This window comes from Motacilla alba, chromosome 22, assembly GCF_015832195.1.
Source record: "Motacilla alba alba isolate MOTALB_02 chromosome 22, Motacilla_alba_V1.0_pri, whole genome shotgun sequence".
NCBI lineage: Eukaryota > Metazoa > Chordata > Aves > Passeriformes > Motacillidae > Motacilla > Motacilla alba.
Genome location: NC_052037.1, coordinates 2,639,176 through 2,659,768, shown reverse-complemented (window position 1 = coordinate 2,659,768; position 20,593 = coordinate 2,639,176). Strand labels below are relative to the sequence as shown.

At 59.2% G+C, this 20,593-nt stretch overlaps 3 protein-coding genes across 10 annotated transcripts in view; 2 read left to right on the top strand and 1 right to left on the bottom strand.

Moving 5' to 3' along the window:
- Positions 1-662: 662 nt before the first annotated feature.
- On the top strand, positions 663-8,860 carry LOC119710861 (bifunctional methylenetetrahydrofolate dehydrogenase/cyclohydrolase, mitochondrial). Its single transcript, XM_038160345.1, has 8 exons — positions 663-1,055; positions 2,395-2,579; positions 3,301-3,423; positions 4,413-4,565; positions 5,136-5,243; positions 6,370-6,462; positions 7,113-7,238; positions 7,943-8,860. Exons 1-8 carry the CDS (start codon positions 688-690, stop codon positions 8,080-8,082), a joined length of 1,296 nt encoding a protein of 431 aa, XP_038016273.1. The 5' UTR covers positions 663-687; the 3' UTR covers positions 8,083-8,860.
- Positions 8,861-9,117: 257 nt separating this feature from the next.
- Positions 9,118-11,878, top strand: LOC119710860. Of its 3 annotated transcripts, none has more exons than XM_038160343.1 (2): positions 9,118-9,970; positions 10,039-11,878. In XM_038160343.1, exon 2 carries the CDS (start codon positions 10,071-10,073, stop codon positions 11,664-11,666), a length of 1,596 nt encoding a protein of 531 aa, XP_038016271.1. In that variant the 5' UTR covers positions 9,118-9,970; positions 10,039-10,070; the 3' UTR covers positions 11,667-11,878. The 3 variants fall into 3 exon arrangements, with proteins under 3 accessions (XP_038016271.1, XP_038016270.1, XP_038016272.1); XM_038160342.1 differs by having other exon boundaries at positions 9,835-9,967; positions 10,036-11,878; XM_038160344.1 differs by lacking the exon at positions 9,118-9,970 and having other exon boundaries at positions 10,038-11,436; positions 11,494-11,878.
- SLC4A5 (solute carrier family 4 member 5) overlaps positions 11,793-20,593 on the bottom strand; it is a 32,631-nt gene continuing 23,830 nt past the window's right edge. For 3 of the 6 annotated variants that reach the window (XM_038160336.1, XM_038160335.1, XM_038160341.1), the window contains 10 exons: positions 19,975-20,175; positions 18,580-18,693; positions 17,383-17,544; positions 16,768-16,946; positions 16,239-16,311; positions 16,012-16,080; positions 15,432-15,605; positions 14,525-14,686; positions 12,163-12,230; positions 11,793-11,991 (listed from right to left, as the gene is read on the bottom strand). In XM_038160336.1, the coding sequence (XP_038016264.1) occupies positions 11,826-11,991; positions 12,163-12,230; positions 14,525-14,686; positions 15,432-15,605; positions 16,012-16,080; positions 16,239-16,311; positions 16,768-16,946; positions 17,383-17,544; positions 18,580-18,693; positions 19,975-20,175 (1,368 nt within the window). In that variant the 3' untranslated portion in view covers positions 11,793-11,825. Of the gene's footprint in view, positions 11,992-12,162; positions 12,231-14,038; positions 14,121-14,524; positions 14,687-15,431; positions 15,606-16,011; positions 16,081-16,238; positions 16,312-16,767; positions 16,947-17,382; positions 17,545-18,579; positions 18,694-19,019; positions 19,134-19,974; positions 20,176-20,593 lie in introns of all 6 variants that reach the window. The other 3 variants (XM_038160339.1, XM_038160338.1, XM_038160337.1) reach the window with 3 other exon arrangements.

Below are 20,593 nucleotides of genomic sequence, written 5' to 3'. Positions count from 1 at the left end.
TCTGTCCCGGGATGCTCTGGCCCGTGTCTGTCCCGGGATGCTCTGGCCCGTGTCTGTCCTGGGATGCTCTGGCCGGTGTCTGTCCCGGGATGCTCTGGCCCGTGTCCGTCCCGGGACGCTCCCGCGGTGTCTGTCCCGGGATGCTCTGGCCGGTGTCTGTCCCCGGGATGCTCTGGCCGGTGTCTGTCCCGGGATGCTCTGGCCCGTGTCTGTCCCGGGATGCTCTGGCCAGTGTCCGTCCCGGGATGCTCTGGCCGGTGTCTGTCCCGGGATGCTCTGGCCGGTGTCTGTCCCGGGATGCTCTGGCCGGTGTCTGTCCCCGGGATGCTCTGGCCGGTGTCCGTCCCGGGATGCTCTGGCCGGTGTCTGTCCCGGGATGCTCTGGCCCGTGTCCGTCCCGGGATGCTCTGGCCGGTGTCGGTCCCGGGACGCTCTGGCCCGTGTCTGTCCCGGGATGCTCTGGCCCGTGTCTGTCCCGGGATGCTCTGGCCGGTGTCTGTCCCGGGATGCTCTGGCCGGTGTCGGTCCCGGGACGCTCTGGCCGGTGTCCGTCCCGGGATGCTCTGGCCCGTGTCTGTCCCGGGACGCTCTGGCCCGTGTCCGTCCCGGGATGCTCTGGCCCGTGTCTGTCCCGGGACGCTCCCGCGGTGTCTGTCCCGGGATGCTCTGGCCGGTGTCTGTCCCGGGATGCTCTGGCCCGTGTCTGTCCCGGGATGCTCTGGCCGGTGTCGGTCCCGGGATGCTCTGGCCCGTGTCTGTCCCGGGACGCTCCCGCCGTGTCCCGGTCCCCGCGCCCGCTCCCGGCTCCCTCCGCCTCGCCCCGGGGCGATCCCGCCGGTACCAATCAATCATATTTGGTCTGAATCCCATTGGCTGCCGCGCGGAGGGGCGGGGTCTGCCGGCTATATAATGGACAGGAAGCGGTGTTCCCTCACGCTGTTCCCGCCGTTCGCCCGGCCGGGTCCTGCCATGGCCGCCGCGCTCCAGCCTCTCCGCGCCCTCAGCCGCGCCGCGCTGGAGCCCCGCGCCCGCCGCCTGCACCTCAGCGCCGCCCGGTACGGCCGGGACACCGGGGGATGTGCGGGGATGCTTGGGAGGGAGGCGGGAGCAGCGCCCGCCGCGCTCCGCTCGGGCCCGGCGCGCTGAGGGCTGTGAGGGGGGAGGCCCGGCCTGGCCCGGTTCGGTTCGGTTCGGGCGGCCCCCGCGCTGGGGTCGCGGCCCGTTCGGTCCCGGCGGCTCTGGGGGCGGCGGGCGGGCCCCTAGCGGCCGCGGCGGGAGCTGCAGGCTGATGAAATCCCGCGGCCGCCTTGCGTGGGAGGGAGAGCGGGGCTGGCCCGGCCCGGCTGGGACGGAGATCGCCCCACGGCGGGGCTGGGACGGAGATCGCCTCATATCGGGGCTGGCCCGGCCCGGCTGGGACGGAGATCGCCTCACGGCGGGGCTGGGACGGAGATCGCCTCACGGCGGGGTTGGCCCGGCCCGGCTGGGACGGAGATCGCCTCATATCGGGGCTGGCCCGGCCCGGCTGGGACGGAGATCGCCTCACGGCGGGGCTGGGACGGAGATCGCCCCACGGCGGGGCTGGCCCGGCTCGGGGGGATGGAAATACTCCCGGGCAGCCCCTGGGGTGAGGGGGATGGATGGAGGCTCCCCCAGAATGAGAGGGACAGGGAGCGCCTCGCAGCGGGGCCGCCACGGCGTGAGGGGACGGAGACCCTCTGAGTGAGAAAGGAGACCGCCAGCCCCTCTTCTTGATTATTCCTTGGCATGAGGGGGACAGAGACCTCCCCGACATTCCCTGGGGTGGCAGGGCAGAGAGCCCCGAGCGTTCTGTGGTGGGACAGGGACCCCTGAGCATCCCACCCTGCTCCAAACAGTGTTTGTACAGCATTCCCAAGGTTGCACAGGGCGGGATTTTGAGGTGATCCTAGTGGGTCCCTTTCACCTCGGGATATTCCGATTCTGCCCTGTTTAGTCCCACCTTTGATGCTGGAACCGAGCCTAAAACGTGACTGAGCACAAAGGTGCCAAAGGGCCTGATAAAGCACAAGGAATGGAGCCTTTTCCCCTGGTTTCCTGCTCCATCCTGCCCTGAGCTGACCTTTTTCCCCTGGTCCCTGCTCCATCCTGCCCGGGGCTGGCAGCGTGGGGTCTGGGGCTGAGCTGCCCCTTTTCCCCTGGTTCCTGCTCCATCCTGCCCTGCCCTGGGCTGCCCCTTTTCCCCTGGTTCCTGCTCCATCCTGCCCCGAGCTGACCCTTTCCCCTGGTTCCTCCTCCATCCTGCCCGGGGCTGAGCTGCTCCTTTCCCCGGGTTCCTGCTCCATCCTGCCCCGAGCTGCCCCTTTCCCCGGGTTCCTGCTCCATCCTGCCCCGAGCTGACCCTTTCCCCTGCAGGGGGGACGCCGTGGTGATCTCGGGGCGGAAGCTGGCCCGGCAGATCCGGCAGGAAGCGCGGCACGAGGTGCAGCAGTGGGTGGCTGCCGGCAACAGGAGGCCCCACCTGAGCGTGGTGCTGGTGGGGGAAAACCCGGCCAGCCACTCCTACGTCCTCAACAAAACCAAAGCAGCGGCTGATGTGGGTGAGTGGGAGCTTTCCTTCCCTAAAAAGGCGCTTTGGTTGGGAATCCTCCATGCTGGAAGCTTTTTTTGGGATGCATCTGCCTGTTGGTTTTTGGCTGTGCCCAGAATTTGGTTTCTCGTGGCTGTGCCCTGTTGTACTGGGGTGCGATTAGGTGTGATCTGTTGGATCCTTCAGGGCAGGATTGGGGTTTTTCAGCTTTCCCACAGCCATGAAAAGCACTGGATGGGATTTTTGGCCTGCTTTTCCTGTCTGCTTGGGACAGAGCCCCTGTTCAGCAGCCTCACTGCTCTCTGACTCCTTCCCATCCTGCAGTGCAAGGTCCTGCTCGGGGTCAGGGCAGTAAATGGTGTCATTTAACCTGGCTCTGAACAGCTGAAGCTGCTTTTGGAGCTGGCATTTTGAGGCAAACATCCCTTTTTTACTGTGTCCAGAGGCCTCTCAGGCCATGGGGGTTTATTTTCATGGCAGCAGCCTTTGCCTGGCTTTCTCCCTGCTCTGGCAGGGTCCCAAACCCCCTTTCCCAGGCCACCAACCCCATAAAATCATCCTCAACAACAAATCCCAAGGCTTGTGAAGGTCTCTCCGGCCTGGGAGCTCCTTCCATCCTCAGCGTGCACCTCCCAGATTTAGCCAGGCAGCAGAACAGGGTGGAAAATGCACAAAACGCGGGAAAATCACTCTTTTGTGCCTCGGTGACTCCGTGGATTTGGCAATTCCAGGGATCAGCAGCGAGACCATCCTCCGGCCGGCCTCCATCAGCGAGGAGGAGCTGCTGGAGCTGATCGCCAAACTCAACAGCGACACGGCCGTGGACGGGCTCCTGGTGCAGCTTCCCCTGCCTGGTGAGCGCCTCCGCTCCCCTCCTGCATTCCCGGGAAGCTTCCAGGGCCGCAGGATGGGGCAGCGCGGGGGGACCCTGCCCTGATCCTCCCCCTCGGCAGCAGCTGCCCGCGGGGCTCAGGCTCCGGGTGCTGGCAGCTGTCCCTGCGTGGCAGTGTCAGCGTCCCCAGTATCAGCGTCCCCAGTATCAGCGTCCCCAGCTGGGTGTGCGCGGCCTTGGGCCACCCGATAAATCCCCTGGCACTGCCGAGGGCTGCCCCAGTGCCCTGTGCTGGGAGCTGCCAGCCTGCAACTGGGGAGGCTGGGGAGAGTCAGGCCCCACGCTCTGAAGGGGCTGAGCTCGGGCTCAGGGTCACAATTGCAGCTCAGGGTCACAGCTCCAGTTTGGGGCTGCAATTCCAGCTCAGGGTCACAGCTCCAGTTTGGGGCTGCAATTCCAGCTCAGGGTCACAGCTCCAGTTTGGGGCTGCAATTCCAGCTCAGGGTTACAGCTCCAGTTTGGGGCTGCAATTCCAGTTCAGGGTTACAGCTCCAGTTTGGGGCTGCAATTCCAGTTCAGGGTCACAGCTCCAGTTTGGGGTTGTAATTCCAGCTCAGGGCTCAGGGTTCAGGGTCACAGCTCCAGTTTTAGGGTTGCAATTCCAGCTTGGGGTTCAGGCTTGAAATCCCAGCTCAGCGTCAGAGCTCCAGTTTGGGGTCACAATTCCAACTCAGGGTTCAGGGTCAGAGCTCCAGTTTGGGGCTGCAATTCCAGCTCAGGGCTCAGGGTCAGAGCTCCAGTTTGGGGTCGCAATTCCAGGTCAGGGCTCAGGGTCAGAGCTCCAGTTTGGGGTCACAATTCGAGCTCCTGCTTGGGGTCAGAGCTCCTGTTTGGGCTCAGAGCTCCATCCTGGGACTCAGGGTGACAGTCACAGCTGGCAGCACAGCTGGCAGCACAGCTGGCAGCACAGCCCAGCCGTGGGCCTGCCCCCTGAGCCCCCTGCCCCTGCAGAGCACATCGACGAGCGCCGCGTCTGCAACGCCGTGAGCCCGCACAAGGATGTGGACGGGTTCCACGTGCTCAACGTGGGCAGGATGTGCCTGGACCAGCACTCCATGCTGCCTGCCACGCCCCGGGGCGTCTGGGAGATCATCCAGAGGACAGGTGAGAGGGGATTCCTGGGAATTCCTGCTCGGGCGGGAGCTGCTGCCGCTGCAGCTTTCGGGGATTCTGGGAATTCCAGCTCAGGACACCAGGGACAGCGTGGGCAGGGAGGGATCGTCCTGTCCTGGAGGGGACAGCAGGGACAGGGAGGGATCGTCCTGTCCTGGAGGGGACAGCAGGACAAGGGAGGGATTGTCCTGTCCTGGAAGGATGAGGGACAGCGTGGCCAGGGAGGGATTGTCCTGTCCTGGGGGGAATTGTCCTATCCTGGGAGGGACATCAGGGACAGGGAGGGATTGTCGTGCTCTGTTCTGGGCTGGGATACCCTGAGCTCAACACTCACCCAGTTTTGGGGTGCCTGTGCAGGGCTCCCAGGGCTCCCAGGGTGGGATTTTGGGGTGCCTGTGCAGGGCTCCCAGGGTGGGATTTTGGGGTGTCTGTGCAGGGCTCCCAGGGCTCTCAGGGTGGGGTTTTGGGGTGCTGTGCAGGATTCCCAGGGTGGGATCAGCCGTCCCAGTGGGTCCCTCCCAGCTCAGGGCAGTGTGTGAGGGTGTGATCTGTCCCCTGCAGGGATCCCGACGCTGGGCAGGAACGTGGTGGTGGCGGGCAGGTCCAAGAACGTGGGCATGCCCATCGCCATGCTGCTGCACACCGACGGCAGCCACGAGCGCCCCGGAGGTACGAGAGGGGGGCACCTCGGGGGAACACCTCCCATCCCTCCCCTTGAACCTCCCCAAGCACTCCCAGCAGCTCCCTGGGGAAATAATCCTCAGCACGGTCTCGGAATCACAGACTTGCTCGGGTTGGAAAGGTCTCCGAGGAGATGAAACCCAGCCATCGCTCAGCCATGGGTGCCGCAGCCTCCAGTGCCACATCCACACGTGTTCTGGACCCTTCCAGGGGTGGGGCCTCCCCCCTTTCCCTGGGCAGCCTCTTCCAATATTTTACAACCTCTCCATGATGGATTTTTTCCCCAATATCCAACCCTAAACCTCTCCTGGCACAGCTTGAGGCTTTTTTTCTCCTGGGAGCAGAGCCTGACCCTGTCCTAGCTGCCCCCTCCTGTCCCCACAGAGTTGTGGAGAGCCAGAAGGTCCCTCTTGAACCTCCTCCGGCATCTCCTTGTCCTGTTCCACCCCTGAACCTCCTCCAGCATCTCCACGTCCTGTTCCACCCCCTGAACCTCCTCTGGTGTCTCCTTGTCCTGTTCCACCCCTGAACCTCCTCTGGCATCTCCTTGTCCTGTTCCACCCCTGAACCTCCTGGGGTTCACCAGCAGCCCCTGATGTTCCTGAGGAACACCTTGGGGATGAAGGTGCAGAGGAGTTTGGGTTTGGGTGCTGGCTGTGGATTCCTGGCCTGGAGGAATGTGCCCCTTGTTGACAGAGTCACCAAATGATTCTTTGTCTGTTTAAAAAGCCAAAAAGCCCGGAAGTTTCTCTCCCAAATCAAGCACAAAGACACCCGATGGGACCTTTGGGACTTCACCCCAGACCTGGGGCTGCCAAGTGGGCAGAGGCCAAGAGCTCTGGCCTAGGTAATTCACCAGAAAAAGAAGAGGACGGTGGAAATAATCCCTTTTGTGGGGTGTTTTAGCAGGAGCAAAAAGCTCTCGCCCTTAGCTCGGTTTTTCTCTGTGAGAACTTTGTCATTTTGCCTTTTATTAAGAATTTTCTGTTTCCGGCGCTACCTCAAGACCATCCTGCTCACCTGATGCCGTTCAGGGCAGCTGAGCCGTCTCGGGCATGATGGCTTCTCTCTGAGCTGCCTCACAGCCACACCTGGCTGTCCCTTGTCCCCTCAGGTGACGCCACGGTGACCATCTCGCACCGCTACACGCCCAAGGAGCAGCTGAAGCAGCACACCATCCGTGCTGACATCGTGGTGGCGGCTGCGGGTGAGGGGCTCGGCGGCTTTGGGGGGGCTCCTGCTGGGAATCCTGGGGGGTGGGGGGGTCCCGGGGCTGAGGCAAAAAGCAGCCTCGGGTTTTGGGGTTCTGCCTTTGGAATGGGGAGCAGCAGCTGGCAGGGGGCACCTGGAGAGCCCTGGGGAGTCGTGGGGTGGGAGGGAACCCAGCGGGATGGTGGACGCAGCACCTGGCTCTGCACAGCACCCCAAAATCCCACCCTGGGAATCCCTGAGAGCCCTGCAGAGACACCCCAAAATCTCCCCTGGGAGATTTGCAGAGACACCCCAAAATCCCACCCTGGGAGCCCTGCAGAGGCACCCCAAAATCCCACCCTGGGAATCCCTGAGAGCCCTGCAGAGGCACCCCAAAATCCACCCTGGGAATCCTACACAGGCACCTCAAAATCCCCCCTGGGAATCCTGCACAGGCACCCCAAAATCCCACCCTGGGAACATGGGGATGAAGGGGATCGGGGTAGATTTGCATTTCTCAGGATGGTTTAGGTTGGAAAAAAAACCCTCAAAATTCCCGACTCCAATAATTTAGGGAATCAGGAAAGCCCAGGTGGGTTGGAAGCCGCTGGGAATTTGGGACCGGGGGGATGTGGAGCCCCCCTGAGGGGGAGTTTGTGTTCCCAGGCATCCCCAACCTGATCACGGCCGACATGATCAAGGAGGGGGCGGCGGTGATCGACGTGGGCATCACGCGCGTGCGGGACCCCGTCACCGCCCAGCCCCGCCTCGTGGGGGACGTGGACTTCGAAGGTGAGGAGAGGCCCGGGATCAGCTCCTTAGGCTCAGGATCAGCTCCTTTAGGCTCGGGATCAGCTTCTGTGGGCCCTGAGGAGGGGACAAAGCCTGGTTTGTGTCACCGAGCTCGGGGTGTGTCCCGGGATATTCCGTGGGGACGCTCCAGAGGCGCCTCCTGAGCCTCAGCACTTGAGTCTCTGCCCCTGCTCCAGCCCCGGGCTTGGATTTGGCGTTTCTGTGCTAAAAATCAGCTTTTAGGCCTGGCTTTTAGGCCTTGGTGCTTTCTGGCCCAGCTTTTTGGTACTTTTAGGCCCAGCTTTTTGGTACTTTATGGCCTGGCTTTTGGTGTATCCAGAGCTTTGTGCTTTTAGGCCTGGCTTTTTGCTGTTTTGGACCCTTGTGCTTTAAGGCCTGGCTTGGCGCTTTTAGGCCCAGCTTTTTGGAGCTCCCAGGCCCAAATTTCTGGGGCTCCCAGGCTTGGCTTTTTGGCACTTTCGGGCCTGGCTTTTTGCTGCTTTGGACCTTTGTGTTTCCAGCCTTGGCTTGGCGCTTTTAGACCTGGCTTGGCGCTTTTCCCCACCTTGGCCCTCACACCCAGGCTGGGCCTAGCAGGGTAAAACCACCCAGACCCCCTTCCTAAAGCCTTAATCCCGCCACAACCTGCGTGGCTTTAGGCTGGGGAGCCCGGCCCGGCCCTTAAGCCGAGCTTTTCCCCTCAGGGGTGCGGAAGAAGGCGAGTTACATCACGCCGGTGCCCGGCGGCGTGGGGCCCATGACGGTGGCCATGCTGATGAAGAACACCATCATCGCTGCCAAGAAACTGCTGGAACCCCGCGGGCTCGAGGCTCTGCCTGCCTAAACAGAGCCGGGCTTAGCGAGGAGCCCCTCAGAGCCGGGCTTAGCGAGGAGCCCCTCTGAACACCACCATCGCTGCCAAGAAACTGCTGGAACCCCGCGAGCTCCGGGCTCTGCCTGCCCAAACAGGAGCCTCTGAGCCGGGCTTAACGAGGAGCCCCTGGGAGCCAGGTTTAACGAGGGCCCCTCAGAGCCAGGCCTAACCACGCCGTTGCAGACTGGCTCCCCGACAGGCCGACAGAAAATGCAATATTGGTTATTTATTGTCTTGCACCGGGGGCTTCTCCCCACCGTGAGGTCACAGGTATTTATTGGCTGAGCTGGGACTACCCAAACTCCTGCTTGGTTTTAGGGCTGGGATTATCCACATTCCTGCTTTGTTTTTAGGCTGGGAATACCCAAACTCCTCCTGCTTTTCATCCAAGCTCCTGCTTTGTTTTGAGCTGGGATTATCCAAAATCCTGCTTTGTTTTGAGCTGGGATTATCCACACTCCTGCTTTGGTTTAGAGCTGGGATGATCCAAACTCTTGCTTTGTTTTGAGGCTGGGATTATCCAGACTCCCGCTTTGTTTTTGAGCTGGGATTATCCACACTCCTGCTTTGTATCCACACTCCTGCTTTGTGTTTGAGCTGGGGTTACCCAGGCTCAGTTTTATGTTTGAGCTGGGTTTACCCGCCCTGCTCCTGCAGGAGCTGTTCGATCCCGGCACTCCCACTCCTCTCTGGAGGAATTACTTGAACAAAAAAACTGAAATTAAATTAAAGCCATACTTTAGTGCTGGTCTGTGCAGGCCCTGGGCTGGTGAAACCTGCTCTGAGTGCAGATCCCCAGAGATCCCCAGAGATTCCAAAGATCCTGGGGATCCCAAAGACCCCCAAGGATCCCGGGGATCCCAAAGACCCCCAAGGATCCCAGGAATCCCAAAGATCCCGGGGATCCCCAAAGATCCCCAAGTTCCCCAAAGATCCCAGAGATCCCTCCAAGACTCCAAAGATCCCCAAAGATCCCAAAAAATCCCCGAGATCCCTCGAGATCCCCAGGATGAGGCGCAGCAGAGCTCAGCTGGTGGGAAGGAGGTTTTTATTGGGCTGTGTCGTGAGGAATCCAGCCGGGTCCGGCGGCGCCGTGCTGCAGGCCGAGCCTCGGGACCGAAACCCCGAAACCCGCGCGGCAACCGCGCCCAGAGGGGACAAACTGAGCCCAAAGGGCCGGGCTGTGCCCCACGGCGAGCTCCCGGGGCAGCACGGAGAGAGTTAAACCGGGGTTAAACCCTAAACCTGCCTGGAGCCCAGCAGGGAGAGAGTTAAACTGGGATTAAACTCCTAAACCTGCCTGGAGCCCAGCAGGGAGAGAGTTAAACCGGGATTACACCCTTCAACCTGCCTGGAGCATGCTGCAGAGAGAGTTAAACCGGGATTAAACCCTTAAACCTGCCAGCTGGCACGGGGTGGCGACAGGAGCTACAGGAGGAATTTGGGCAGTGCCAGGGCAGGGTTTGGGTGCTGCCAGGGCAGGGTTAGGGCGCTGCCAGGGTTTGGATGTTTCCAGGGCAGGGTTTGGGCAGTGCCAGGGCAGGGTTTGGGCGCTGCCAGGGCACGGCGGGCACTGCCACGATTCCCCGGAGCTGCGCCGGAACCAGAACGAGAAATGCCATAAACAGGAAACGGCCTTGGAGTCTCAGAGGATTTGGGTATTTACAGGGTTAATTTGGGGATTACTGACCAGTTCCAGGGGTGAACTGGTGCCCAGTTCCAGGGGTGAACTGGTTCAGACCAGTTGTTGGTCAGGTCCCTACCAGTTACAGGGTTGAACTGGTGTCACTGGTGTCTCGTGTGCAGTGTTGAACTGGGGTCCCAGTGTTGAACTGGTACCAGTTCCAGGGTTTAACTGGTGTCACTGGTGTCCCAGTTCCAGGGTTTAACTGGTGTCACTGGTGTCCCAGTTCCAGGGTTTAACTGGTGGCCTGTTTGCAGTGTTTGGCTGGTGTCCTATGTACAGTGTCGAACTGGGGTCCCAGTTAAAATGTGTCACTGGTGTCCCTGTTGCATCATTTAACTGGCGCCCAGTTACAGAGTTAAACTGGTGTCCCAGTGTGTCACTGGTGTCCTATGTACAGCGTGTCACCGGTGTCCCAGTGTGTCACTGGTTTCCAGTTGCAGTGTGTCACCAGTGTCCCAGCTGCAGTGTCACCGGTGTCCCAGTGTGTCACCGGTGTCCCAGTGTTGAACTGGTGTCCTATGTACAGTGTGTCACTGGTGTCCCAGTGTTGAACTGGTGTCCCAGTGTTGAACTGGTGTCCCAGTGTGTCACCGGTGTCCCAGTGTGTCACCGGTGGCCCAGAGGAGCCCCGGTGCTGCTGGTGTCAGTGTCAGGTCGGTGCTGCCCGCGGGAAGGGCCTGGGGGCTCTGGGAGGGAAAACCTTGAAGGATTCACCCAGAAAAATGAGAAGAAAATTGATTCCGGGGCTGTTGGGACCGGCGTTCCTAAACCAGGGCCGGGCCTGGGCCGCGGGTCGAGAAAAGGAAATTCCTTCAAAGCCTCGGCACGGCTGGGAAGGGGTGGAGGGAGCCCGGATCCCCACCCGGGCTGGAAGAGCCCCTTGGGACCCCAAAACGCTGCTGGGCACGGGGAGGAGCTGCTGGGTGGAACTGGGAGCACTGGGGGCAGGGGCAGGGGCTGCTCTCCCCCCCTGCTCCCGGTGCTGGGAACGGGGCTGGGGCGGGAACGGAGCCACAGGGAATCCTGGATTCCTCCAGGGAGAACCCTCCGATTCCCCAGCCAGGGGATTCCTCCAGAAGGAATCCTTGGATTCCTCCAGCCAGGAGATTCCTTCAGGCGGAGGAGTCCTCCAGGGAGGGAAGGGCTGCAGGAGGGACGGGGCTGTTCCCGGGCCTGGCAGAGGTTAGGGGTGAGGATGTGGGGTGGGCGACCAAAGGGCTTCACTGCAGCCACCGTTCCCATTTCCCCATGGAAACCATCCCTGACTCCTCAGGCACCATTCCTGATCCCTGCAGGACCCAAGGCCCCATTCTCTGCCCGGTTGTTGCCCTTTGTTGCCCTCAATGGCAAAACCCTTCACCCTGAGCTCCTCCTCCTTCCCTTCCCTCCCCGGGCACCGGCTGCTCTCCATCCTGCCGCGCCTCTTCCTCCTCATCCCAGGAGCCTCCTCCTCCTCTTCATCCCCATCTTGCTGTGCTTCCTCCTCCTCATCCCCATCCCAGCTGCCTTCTCTTCCTCAACCCCAACCCAGGAGCCTCCTCTGTCCCCATCCCAGGTGCTTCCTCCTTTCTTGGCCCAAATCACCGATCCCACCTTTTTGGGGCCAAAATCACCCATCCCACTTTTCCTGTGCCAAAATCACAATTCCCACCTTTCTTTGCCAAAATCACTGATCCCACTTTTCCTGTGCCAAAATCACCAATCCCATCTTTTTGGGGCCAAAATCACCGATCCCACCTTTCTGGCCCTGTTTCGCCGCCAGCGGCGTTGCCTTCGCCCAGCGGAAAGAGAGGGAATTCTGGAGCGCGCGACCCTAAAACCTGCTGGGGTGGGGGACCCTAAAACCCACCAGGGCCTGGGACCCTAAAATCCACCGGGGTGCGGGACCCTAAAACCCGCCGGGGCGCGGGGCCGCCGGCGTCCAGCAGAGAGGAGCACCCCCGGTTTTATCCGTACGCGTGGCCGCGGCGCTATCTACCTATCTAGAGATAAATTAAATGAACTGGGGTCCCGCGGGCGGGCGGGGCTATAGCGTGGTCTCGCTGCCCATGTCCCGCGGGGCCTTCTCCGTGTCGCTGTCCTCGTAGTCCGACTCCATCTCGATCTTCACCTGGGGCACGGCGCAGATGGGGTTGCGGGAGTAGTTGAAGGCGGGAGACGACGGGCACGAGATCTTCAGGTGGAGGGTGATGCTGGGGGCAGCAGAGAGAGAGGGGTGAGCAACCGGCGGGGCTGCCCCCGCCCCAAACCCGCCCCGGGGGTGCTGCTCCCTGGAGACTCGGAGCTTTTCATATATTGGGGGAGATTCAGCTGGGAGGATCCCAAAATTTCCCCCCAGGGATGGGGACGGGGGTCCCGGTTACCTGCGATCCATGTCCGAGCCGTTTGGGGAGGAGTCAGAACGCAAAGCTCCAGGTGGAGGCCCTCTTTCCTGGGGGGACACGCAGCTGAAATACTGCCCAGGTGACCCCAGAAATCCCCCTGGGAGCCCGCTGCATCCTGGGCCACAATCACCAATCCCACCGTTCCGGGCCACAATCATCAATCCCGCCTTTCCTGGGCCAAAATCACCAATCCCTTTTCAGGCCCAAAATCACCAATCCCACCTTTCTTTGCCAAAATCACCGATCCCATCTTTCTGGGCAGTGGGAGGAGGAGGAAAACTCCTGGGAATTGCAGATTTTTTGGGGGCCATCAAAGGAAAGGCCCTGCCAGCATCAGTGAAGGCGTTCAACTCAACTCAAACTCTCTGGGGTCATGGAATGAACTTCCCCAAATTTATCCTGAGGGTTTTTGGTGAAGGTGGAGCCAAACCTGCTCTTTCCCAGCCATGAAACTCCATCACGAGAAGCTTTTGGGGGCTCCAAGCCACCCCAAAGTCGGATGTTTCTCACAGCGCCATCAGCACCAGCTCGGGGGTGACAAAACCCAGGAGGTTCCTGGATTTTTTATTGTGATTTGTGGAAATCTTGGCGATCTTTGGGATGAGTGGTGCTCCAGTGGGGGTGACAAAACCCAGGAGATTCCTGGATTTTTTCTTGTGATTTATGGAAATCTTGGCGATCTTTGGGATGAGTGGTGCTCCAGCGGCTCTGGAGCTGGTGGGTTTCCCCTGCTGGGCTTTCCCCTGGTGGGATTTCCATGGTGGATTTCCTTGGTAGGTTTTCCCTGCTGGGTTTTCCTGCTGGGTTTCCCCTGGTGGGTTCCATGGTGGATTTCCCTGGTGGGATTTCCCCTGGTGGGTTCCCCTGGTGGGTTCCCCTGGTGGGTTTCCATGGTGGGTTCCATGGTGGATTTCCCTGGTGTGTTCCCCTGGTCTGTTCCCCTGGTGGGTTCCATGGTGTGTTCCATGGTGGGTTTCCCCTGGTGGTTTCCATGGTAGATTTCCCTGGTTTGTTCCCCTGGTGTGTTCTCCTGGTGGGATTTCCATGGTGGTTTTCCCTGGTGTGTTCCCCTGGTGGGTTCCATGTTGGGTTCCATGGTTTGTTCCCCTGGTGTGTTCCCTGGTGTGTTCCCTGGTGGGTTGTTCCCCTGGTGGTTTCCATGGTGGTTTTCCCTGGTGTGTTCCCTGGTGGGTTCCCTGGTGTGTTCCCCTGGTGGGTTCCATGTTGGGTTCCATGGTTTGTTCCCCTGGTGTGTTCCCTGGTGTGTTCCCCTGGTGTGTTCCCTGGTGTGTTCCCCTGGTGTGTTCCCCTGGTGTGTTCCCTGGTGTGTTCCCTGGTGTGTTCCCTGGTGTGTTCCCCTGGTGTGTTCCCCTGGTGTGTTCCCCTGGTGTGTTCCCTGGTGTGTTCCCTGGTGTGTTCCCTGGTGTGTTCCCTGGTGGTTTCCATGGTGGTTTTCCCTGGTGTGTTCCCTGGTGGGTTCCCTGGTGTGTTCCCCTGGTGGGTTCCATGTTGGGTTCCATGGTTTGTTCCCCTGGTGTGTTCCCTGGTGTGTTCCCTGGTGGGTTGTTCCCCTGGTGGTTTCCATGGTGGTTTTCCCTGGTGTGTTCCCTGGTGGGTTCCCTGGTGTGTTCCCCTGGTGGGTTCCATGTTGGGTTCCATGGTTTGTTCCCCTGGTGTGTTCCCTGGTGGGTTCCCTGGTGTGTTCCCCTGGTGTGTTCCCCTGGTGTGTTCCCTGGTGTGTTCCCTGGTGGGTTGTTTTCCCTGCTCCTGGTGCTCGGGGGCTCGGGTGCCAGCGGGGTTAGTGCCGAGCGGAGCCCAGGGAGGGTTAGGAGGGGCTCCTGGGCTCGGTACTTACGGCTGAGGCAATGGGGGCCCCCGTTTCGGGGCTGCGCGGGCAGGGGCTCCATGGGGATCTTAATGACTGAGGGAGGTGGGAACTGGGGAAGAAACGGGGAAATTCCTGCTGAAGGCAGCGCCTGGGGGGCTCTGAAACCACCTGGAGCTCCCAGAGGGACCCGAGACCTCCAGAGGAGGAGGAGGAGGAGGTTTTGCCTTCCTCTTCCCAAATCCCGTGGCAGGAGTTGCACGGAGGCTTTCAGGGATGGGTGCCGTGCCCTCAAGCAGGGATTTGGGCTCTTCTCCCTGAGGATTTCCTTTTTTTGCCGTGATTTTCCAGCTTTTGGGACATCCCCTGGCGCCCCTCGCTCAGCCAGCTCTGTCCCTGCCCTGGAACAGCTCCAGGAATCCAAGACCTTCATCCCAATTCCCAGTGGGAATTGTCCCTCCCCAGCTCTGGGCTGTCCCCGCTGTCCTCGGGAGCCCCCGGTGACCCCGTGCCCACCTCGTCATCGCTGCTGCTGTCGCCTTTGTTGCCTTTCTTCTTCTTCTTCTTGTCGTCCTCCTTCTTCTTCTCCTTCTCGGGGATGATGTTGTCGATCCAGGCCAGGTCGTGCTGGGAGAAGACGAAATCCAGGAGCCGCCTCACCAGGATCAGGGCCAAGATCTGACAGGGGAGAGGTCCAGGAACATCTCAACCCAAGATCTGGTGGTGACCACCAAGCCAAAAATCCCTTAAATCCCAAAAACGAAATCGAGGAGCTGCCTCACCAGGATCAGGGCCAAGATCTGACAGGGGAGAGGTCCAGGAGCATCTCAACCCAAGATCTGGTGGTGACCACCAAGCCAAAAATCCCTTAAATCCCAAAAAACGAAATCCAGGAGCCGCCTCACGAGGATCAGGGCCAAGATCTGACAGGGGAGAGGTCCAGGAGCATCTCAACCCAAGATCTGGTGGTGACCACCAAGCCAAAAATCCCTTAAATCCCAAAAAACGAAATCCAGGAGCCGCCTCACGAGGATCAGGGCCAAGATCTGACAGGGGAGAGGTCCAGGAGCATCTCAACCCAAGATCTGGTGGTGACCACCAAGCCAAAAATCCCTTAAATCCCAAAAAACGAAATCCAGGAGCCGCCTCACGAGGATCAGGGCCAAGATCTGACAGGGGAGAGGTCCAGGAGCATCTCAACCCAAGATCTGGTGGTGACCACCAAGCCAAAAATCCCTTAAATCCCAAAAAACCCTTTGGAACGAGGAGAAGATGATGGTGGCCATGGTGGGACCACGCCAAAAATCCCAAAAAACGCTTCCAAGGTAGGATGGGATCACCATGGTGGGGAAGATGATGGCAGCCATGGTGGGACCACGCCAAAAATCCCAAAAAAAGCCCTTTGGATCAAGGACGGGATTACCATGACGGGGAAGATGATGGCAGCCACGGTGGATTTGAGGATCCAGAGCACGGCCAGGCAGACGATCTGCACCAGGGTGAAGAGGTGGATGCGGCGCAGCGGGACGTGCCGCAGGAACACGTAGTCGGGCTGGTGCTTGGCCGGCATCAGGAAGAGCTTGCAGCGATCCCAGAACTGCCCGGGGAGGAAGGCCAGGGTCAATCCTCAGCCCACCCCACAGCCTGCCCAGGGGGACCCGATTTTAGTCCCCCCCAAATTGGGGAATTTCCAGGTTTTTGGTGTTTCTCAGAGGGTTTTGGGTATCTGCTGTCCCACACATGGAAATTTCGGAGTAAAAATCTTCCTTATGGGGCCAGTGTGGGACAGTCTGTGGCCAGTGAGGAAGAGGAGGAGGAGGACAGTGAAGAGGAGAAGGAGGAGAATGACAAGGATGAGGAGAAGGAGGATGAGGACGAGGAGGATGAGGATGATGAGAAGGAGGAGAACAACAAGGATGAGGAGTAGGAGGATGAGGATGAAGAGGATGAGGAGGATGGGGATGAAGAGGAGGAGGAGGATGCTGAGGAGGAAGGGCACTCACCTGGATGCCGTTCAGCGACGCCACGCCCATGTAGAGGAAGACCCCGTAGAGCACCGGCATGGGGATGTACTGGGAACAGGGAACACCACGGCCCTGAGCCCAGGGAAGGCAGCAGCTCCTCCCCAGGGACAGGGACAGCTCTGGAGGTCACCAGGACGGGACAGGATCCAGTTTTTGTCCCCATGTCCCCAAATCTCTGCAGGCAGCGGGGAACGGGAATGTCTTACCTTCAGGATAGGAGCCAGGAAAACCGAAATGCCCGTCAGCACGAAGACGATGATGCCGGTCACCCTCTGCTCCCTGGAGGGGACAACAGGAGCAGGGTCAGCCCGAGGAACCCCCGAGGAACCAGGAACCACCAGTGGGAATGGGATTGACAATCCCTCCCTGGCCTTTATGTCCCTGGTGTCCCCTCCAGGACAGGCCCTCCCTGTCCCTGGTGTCCCCCCCAGGACAGGGATGTCCCTCCAGCTCCAGGAGCCCTCTGAGACCCACCTGGGACCCCCAGGAACTGTCCCTGGTGTCCCTCCCAGGACAGGGATGTCCCTCCAGCTCCAGGACCCCTCTGAGACCCACCTGGAACCCCCAGGAACTGTCCCTGGTGTCCCTCCCAGGACAGGGATGTCCCTCCAGCTCCAGGACCCCTCTGAGACCCACCTGGAACCCCCAGGAACTGTCCCTGGTGTCCCTCCCAGGACAGGGATGTCCCTCCAGCTCCAGGACCCCTCTGAGACCCACCTGGCCCCCCAGGCCCACCTGACCCCCAGGAACTGGGGCTGCTCCCCCGGGGCGCTGGTCTCGGTCTCCATCTTGAGGCTGTCGATGTGGGCGATGGAGATGACGGTGGCGGCCACGTACCAGGGCAGCCCCATGAAGGAGCACACGGCCATCAGGATGCCCACCCAGAAGAGGTCCAGGTGGTACCCGGCTGCCTTCTGCAACACAGCACGGGGGGCTCTGCATTGGGGGGTGTCCCCCAAGCACCCCCCGAGGCCTCTGGTAGGGCCTGGGTGCGCCCCTAACAGCCTTGGGGCACCCGGTGTCACCCCAAAACACCTGGTGTCACTGTGATGTGCCCTACATGGACATGGGGCACCCAGCGTCACCCCAAAACACTCAGTGTCACCATGACGTCTCCACATAGACACGGGGCACCCTGTGTCACCCCATGTCACCCCCCTGCACCCCGTTACCCACAGAACTTCACCCCCCAGGCCTGCCATCACCCCAAACCCGCAGCTGGCTGAGGCCGGGGGCAGCCCCCAACCTTACCCCAAACCTGGGGGTGCTGTGGGGATCCTGGGGTGCCCTGGGTGCTGTGGGGGATCCCGGGGTGCCCTGGGTGCTGTGGGGGGTCCCCGGGGGTCTCACCCTCAGCTTGTGCTCCTTCCTGTTGACGATGACGGCCGTGATCTGCTGGTCCATGAAGATGAGGATGGTGACCAGCAGGGCAGGCAGGGCGCTGGCCAGGTACACCCACCACGGGTTCTTCCCGAAGGGGAACACGAACCAGCCCCGGTCCACGCGCGTGGGCTGCGGAGGACAACGGGGTCGGAACCTCAGGAACGCGGCACGGGTTGGGAGAACCCAAGGGGTGGCCTTTGGGGATAACCCCATCCTGGATCCATCCTAGATCCTGTGCCCCAAACCGCCCCCAAATCCTCATTGGGGTTTCCATTGGGATCTTCACTGGGATGGTCATTGGGATCCCCATGGAATCTTAACGGGGATCCTTACTGGAATTTCCACTGGGATCTTCACTGGGATCATCATTGGGATCCCCAGTGAGTTCCTCATTGGCATTTCCATTGGGATCCCCATTGGAATCCTCATTGGGATCCCCATGGGATCTTCACTGGGATCCTCATTGGGATTTCCATTGGGATCCCCATGGGATCTTCACTGGGATCCTCATTGGGATTTCCATTGGGATCCCCATGGGATCTTCACTGGGATCCTCATTGGGACCCCCATTGGGATCTTGACTGGGATCCTCATTGGGACCCCCATTGGGATTTCCATTGGGATCCCCATGGGATCTTCACTGGGATCCTCATTGGGACCCCCATTGGGATCTTGACTGGGATCCTCATTGGGATCCTCATTGGGATTTCCATTGGGATCCCCATGGGATCTTCACTGGGATCCTCATTGGGACCCCCATTGGGATCTTGACTGGGATCCTCATTGGGACCCCCACTGGCATTTATACAGGGATCCCCGTGGGATCTCAATGGGGATCCTTATTGGAAATTCCATTGGGATCCTCGTTGGGGTTTCTACTGGGGTCCTCATTGAGACCCCCCCCTTGGCATTTCCATTGGGACTCCCATTGTGATCCTTGTTGGAATTGCCATTGGGGTCCTCACTGGGGTCCACATTGGGATCCCCATTGTGATCCTTATTGGGATTTCCATTTGGATCCCCATTGTGATCCTTGTTGGAATTTCCATTGAGATCCTCACTGGGATTTCCATTTGGGTTCCTCACTGGGATCCCAGTCACCCCCTGGATGGGGGGAGGAGAAATCCTTCTGGAATGGGGTTTTGTAGAATTTGGGGTTTTTACCTTGAAGTCGGTAGGCACTTGGAGCTTTGGGGTGTTGAGTCCAAAGAGCACATCCAGCCCCACAAACATTAGGATGGACATAAAGATGGAGAAATCGCTAATGAGCTTACGGAGCTGCCGGCAGCGGGGCAGAGAGAGAACGGGGGGAGAAATGGCAAAAAGGGAGGAAAAATGGGGGAAAATGGAGGGAAGCCAGCAAAAAAGGGGGGGGGGAAAACGACAAAAAAAGGGAGGAAAATAAAAAAAAAAGGAGGGAAAACAAAAAAAATAGGAAAAACAACCAAAGAAAAGGAGGAAAAACAACAAAAAAGAGAGGAAAGAAAGTCAGAAAATTAGAATGTTGTTAGAAAAGTCGAAGTAGGTTTTAAGACAGTGCCTGGAGCTGCGAGATTCCCAAAAGAACCTGGAAAAAGAGCGTGGGAGAGGAGAGGAGGCCGAACCTTGATGATACTGGGGATGTGGAGTTTGGGGGTGTCCAGTCCGAAACAGGCGTCCACTCCACAGAAGAGCAGGATGGAGAAGACATTGGAAAAATCAGCAATGAAAGCCCTGACCTGGAGGCAAGACAGGGAAACGGGGTTGGAAAGGGGATTAACGGGGGGTGGGAAGGGGATTAACGGGGTGGGAAGGGGAATTAGTGGGGTGGGAAGGGGATTAATGGGGTGGGAAGGGGAATTAGTGGGGTGGGAAGGGGATTAACGGGGCGGGAAGGGGAATTAGTGGGGTGGGAAGGGGATTAATGGGGTGGCAAGGGAGCTTGTCCAGGTCTCTGTGGATGTCCCCATCCTCTGGGGTTGTCCCTTGGTGTCACCTGCAAACCTCCAAAGGAACCCTTGAGCCTTGGTTTCCATCGTTAATGAGCACATTAATTAACCCTGTTAGCCCTGACGGGGAGCTCTGGACACCACTGGTCACTGATGTCCATGGGACTCTGGGCTGGTGACCACTCTGGGATCATCCCGCCCAATCCTCATCCATGATCCCACAAATTCCTCATCCATCATCCCACAAATTCCTCATCCATGATCCCACCCAATCCTCATCCATTCCTCATTCATGATCCCACCCAATCCTCATCCATGATCCCACAGATTCCTCATCCATGATCCCACAAATTCCTCATCCATTCTTCATCCACGATCCCACAAATTCTTGTTCATTAATTGTCCACCCATTAACCCAACTCCACTTTGGAGAGGAGGATGCCATAAAAACCTCACAGAATTCCAAAAATCAGGGTCTGAAACCTCAGGGAGGACCCCAATCGTGGCCAAATCCTCCTAAAAACAGGGATTTCTTTTCCTGGAGTTCTCTGCCTCCACCCAAACCTCCCGGCAGCTCCCGTTTCCCCTCATTTTTGGGACAGGACCTGGCAGAATTTGGTTCTTTCCTTACCTTGGTGGGGAAGTAGCGGCTGAATTTGAATTTTTTCAGGGTCAGGGTCATGGAGTAGGTGCCGAAGAAGAGGATGAAGGACATGAGGGCCAGGTCGGGCACAAATTTACAGGATTTTCCCACTAAGCTGCCGCCGTACTTGAGACATTCCTTCTTACTCAGCTGGGTCCAGTCCAGAGCTGTGAGGTTGAGAGCATTGGACTGGCGAGAAACCCGAGAAAAGCAAAATTAGCAAAATCTGGAATTATTGTGGAGTGTGGGGAAAGGGAGATTTCAACCCAAATCCAGCAAAACTGGCGGTTTTAAGGTGCTGCACAGAAAGAAAGGGAAATTTCCTGTCCAAACCCCCAAATTTGTACTTTTAGGATCCCATTGTGCAGGAAAAGGGAAATTTCCTGTCCAAACCCCCGAATTTGTACTTTTAGGATCCCATTGTGCAAGAAAAGGGAAATTTCACAACTGAATTGAGCAAAGCCAGCATTTTTAGCAACTGCAGCTTGCAAAAACCCATAAATTTCCTGCTCAAACCCCAAATAGAGCAGTTTGAGCCGTTTCAGCACTCAGGGAAAGGCGAATTTCCAGAGTTTTGGGGATACCCAAAACCGCAGAGCTGATACAA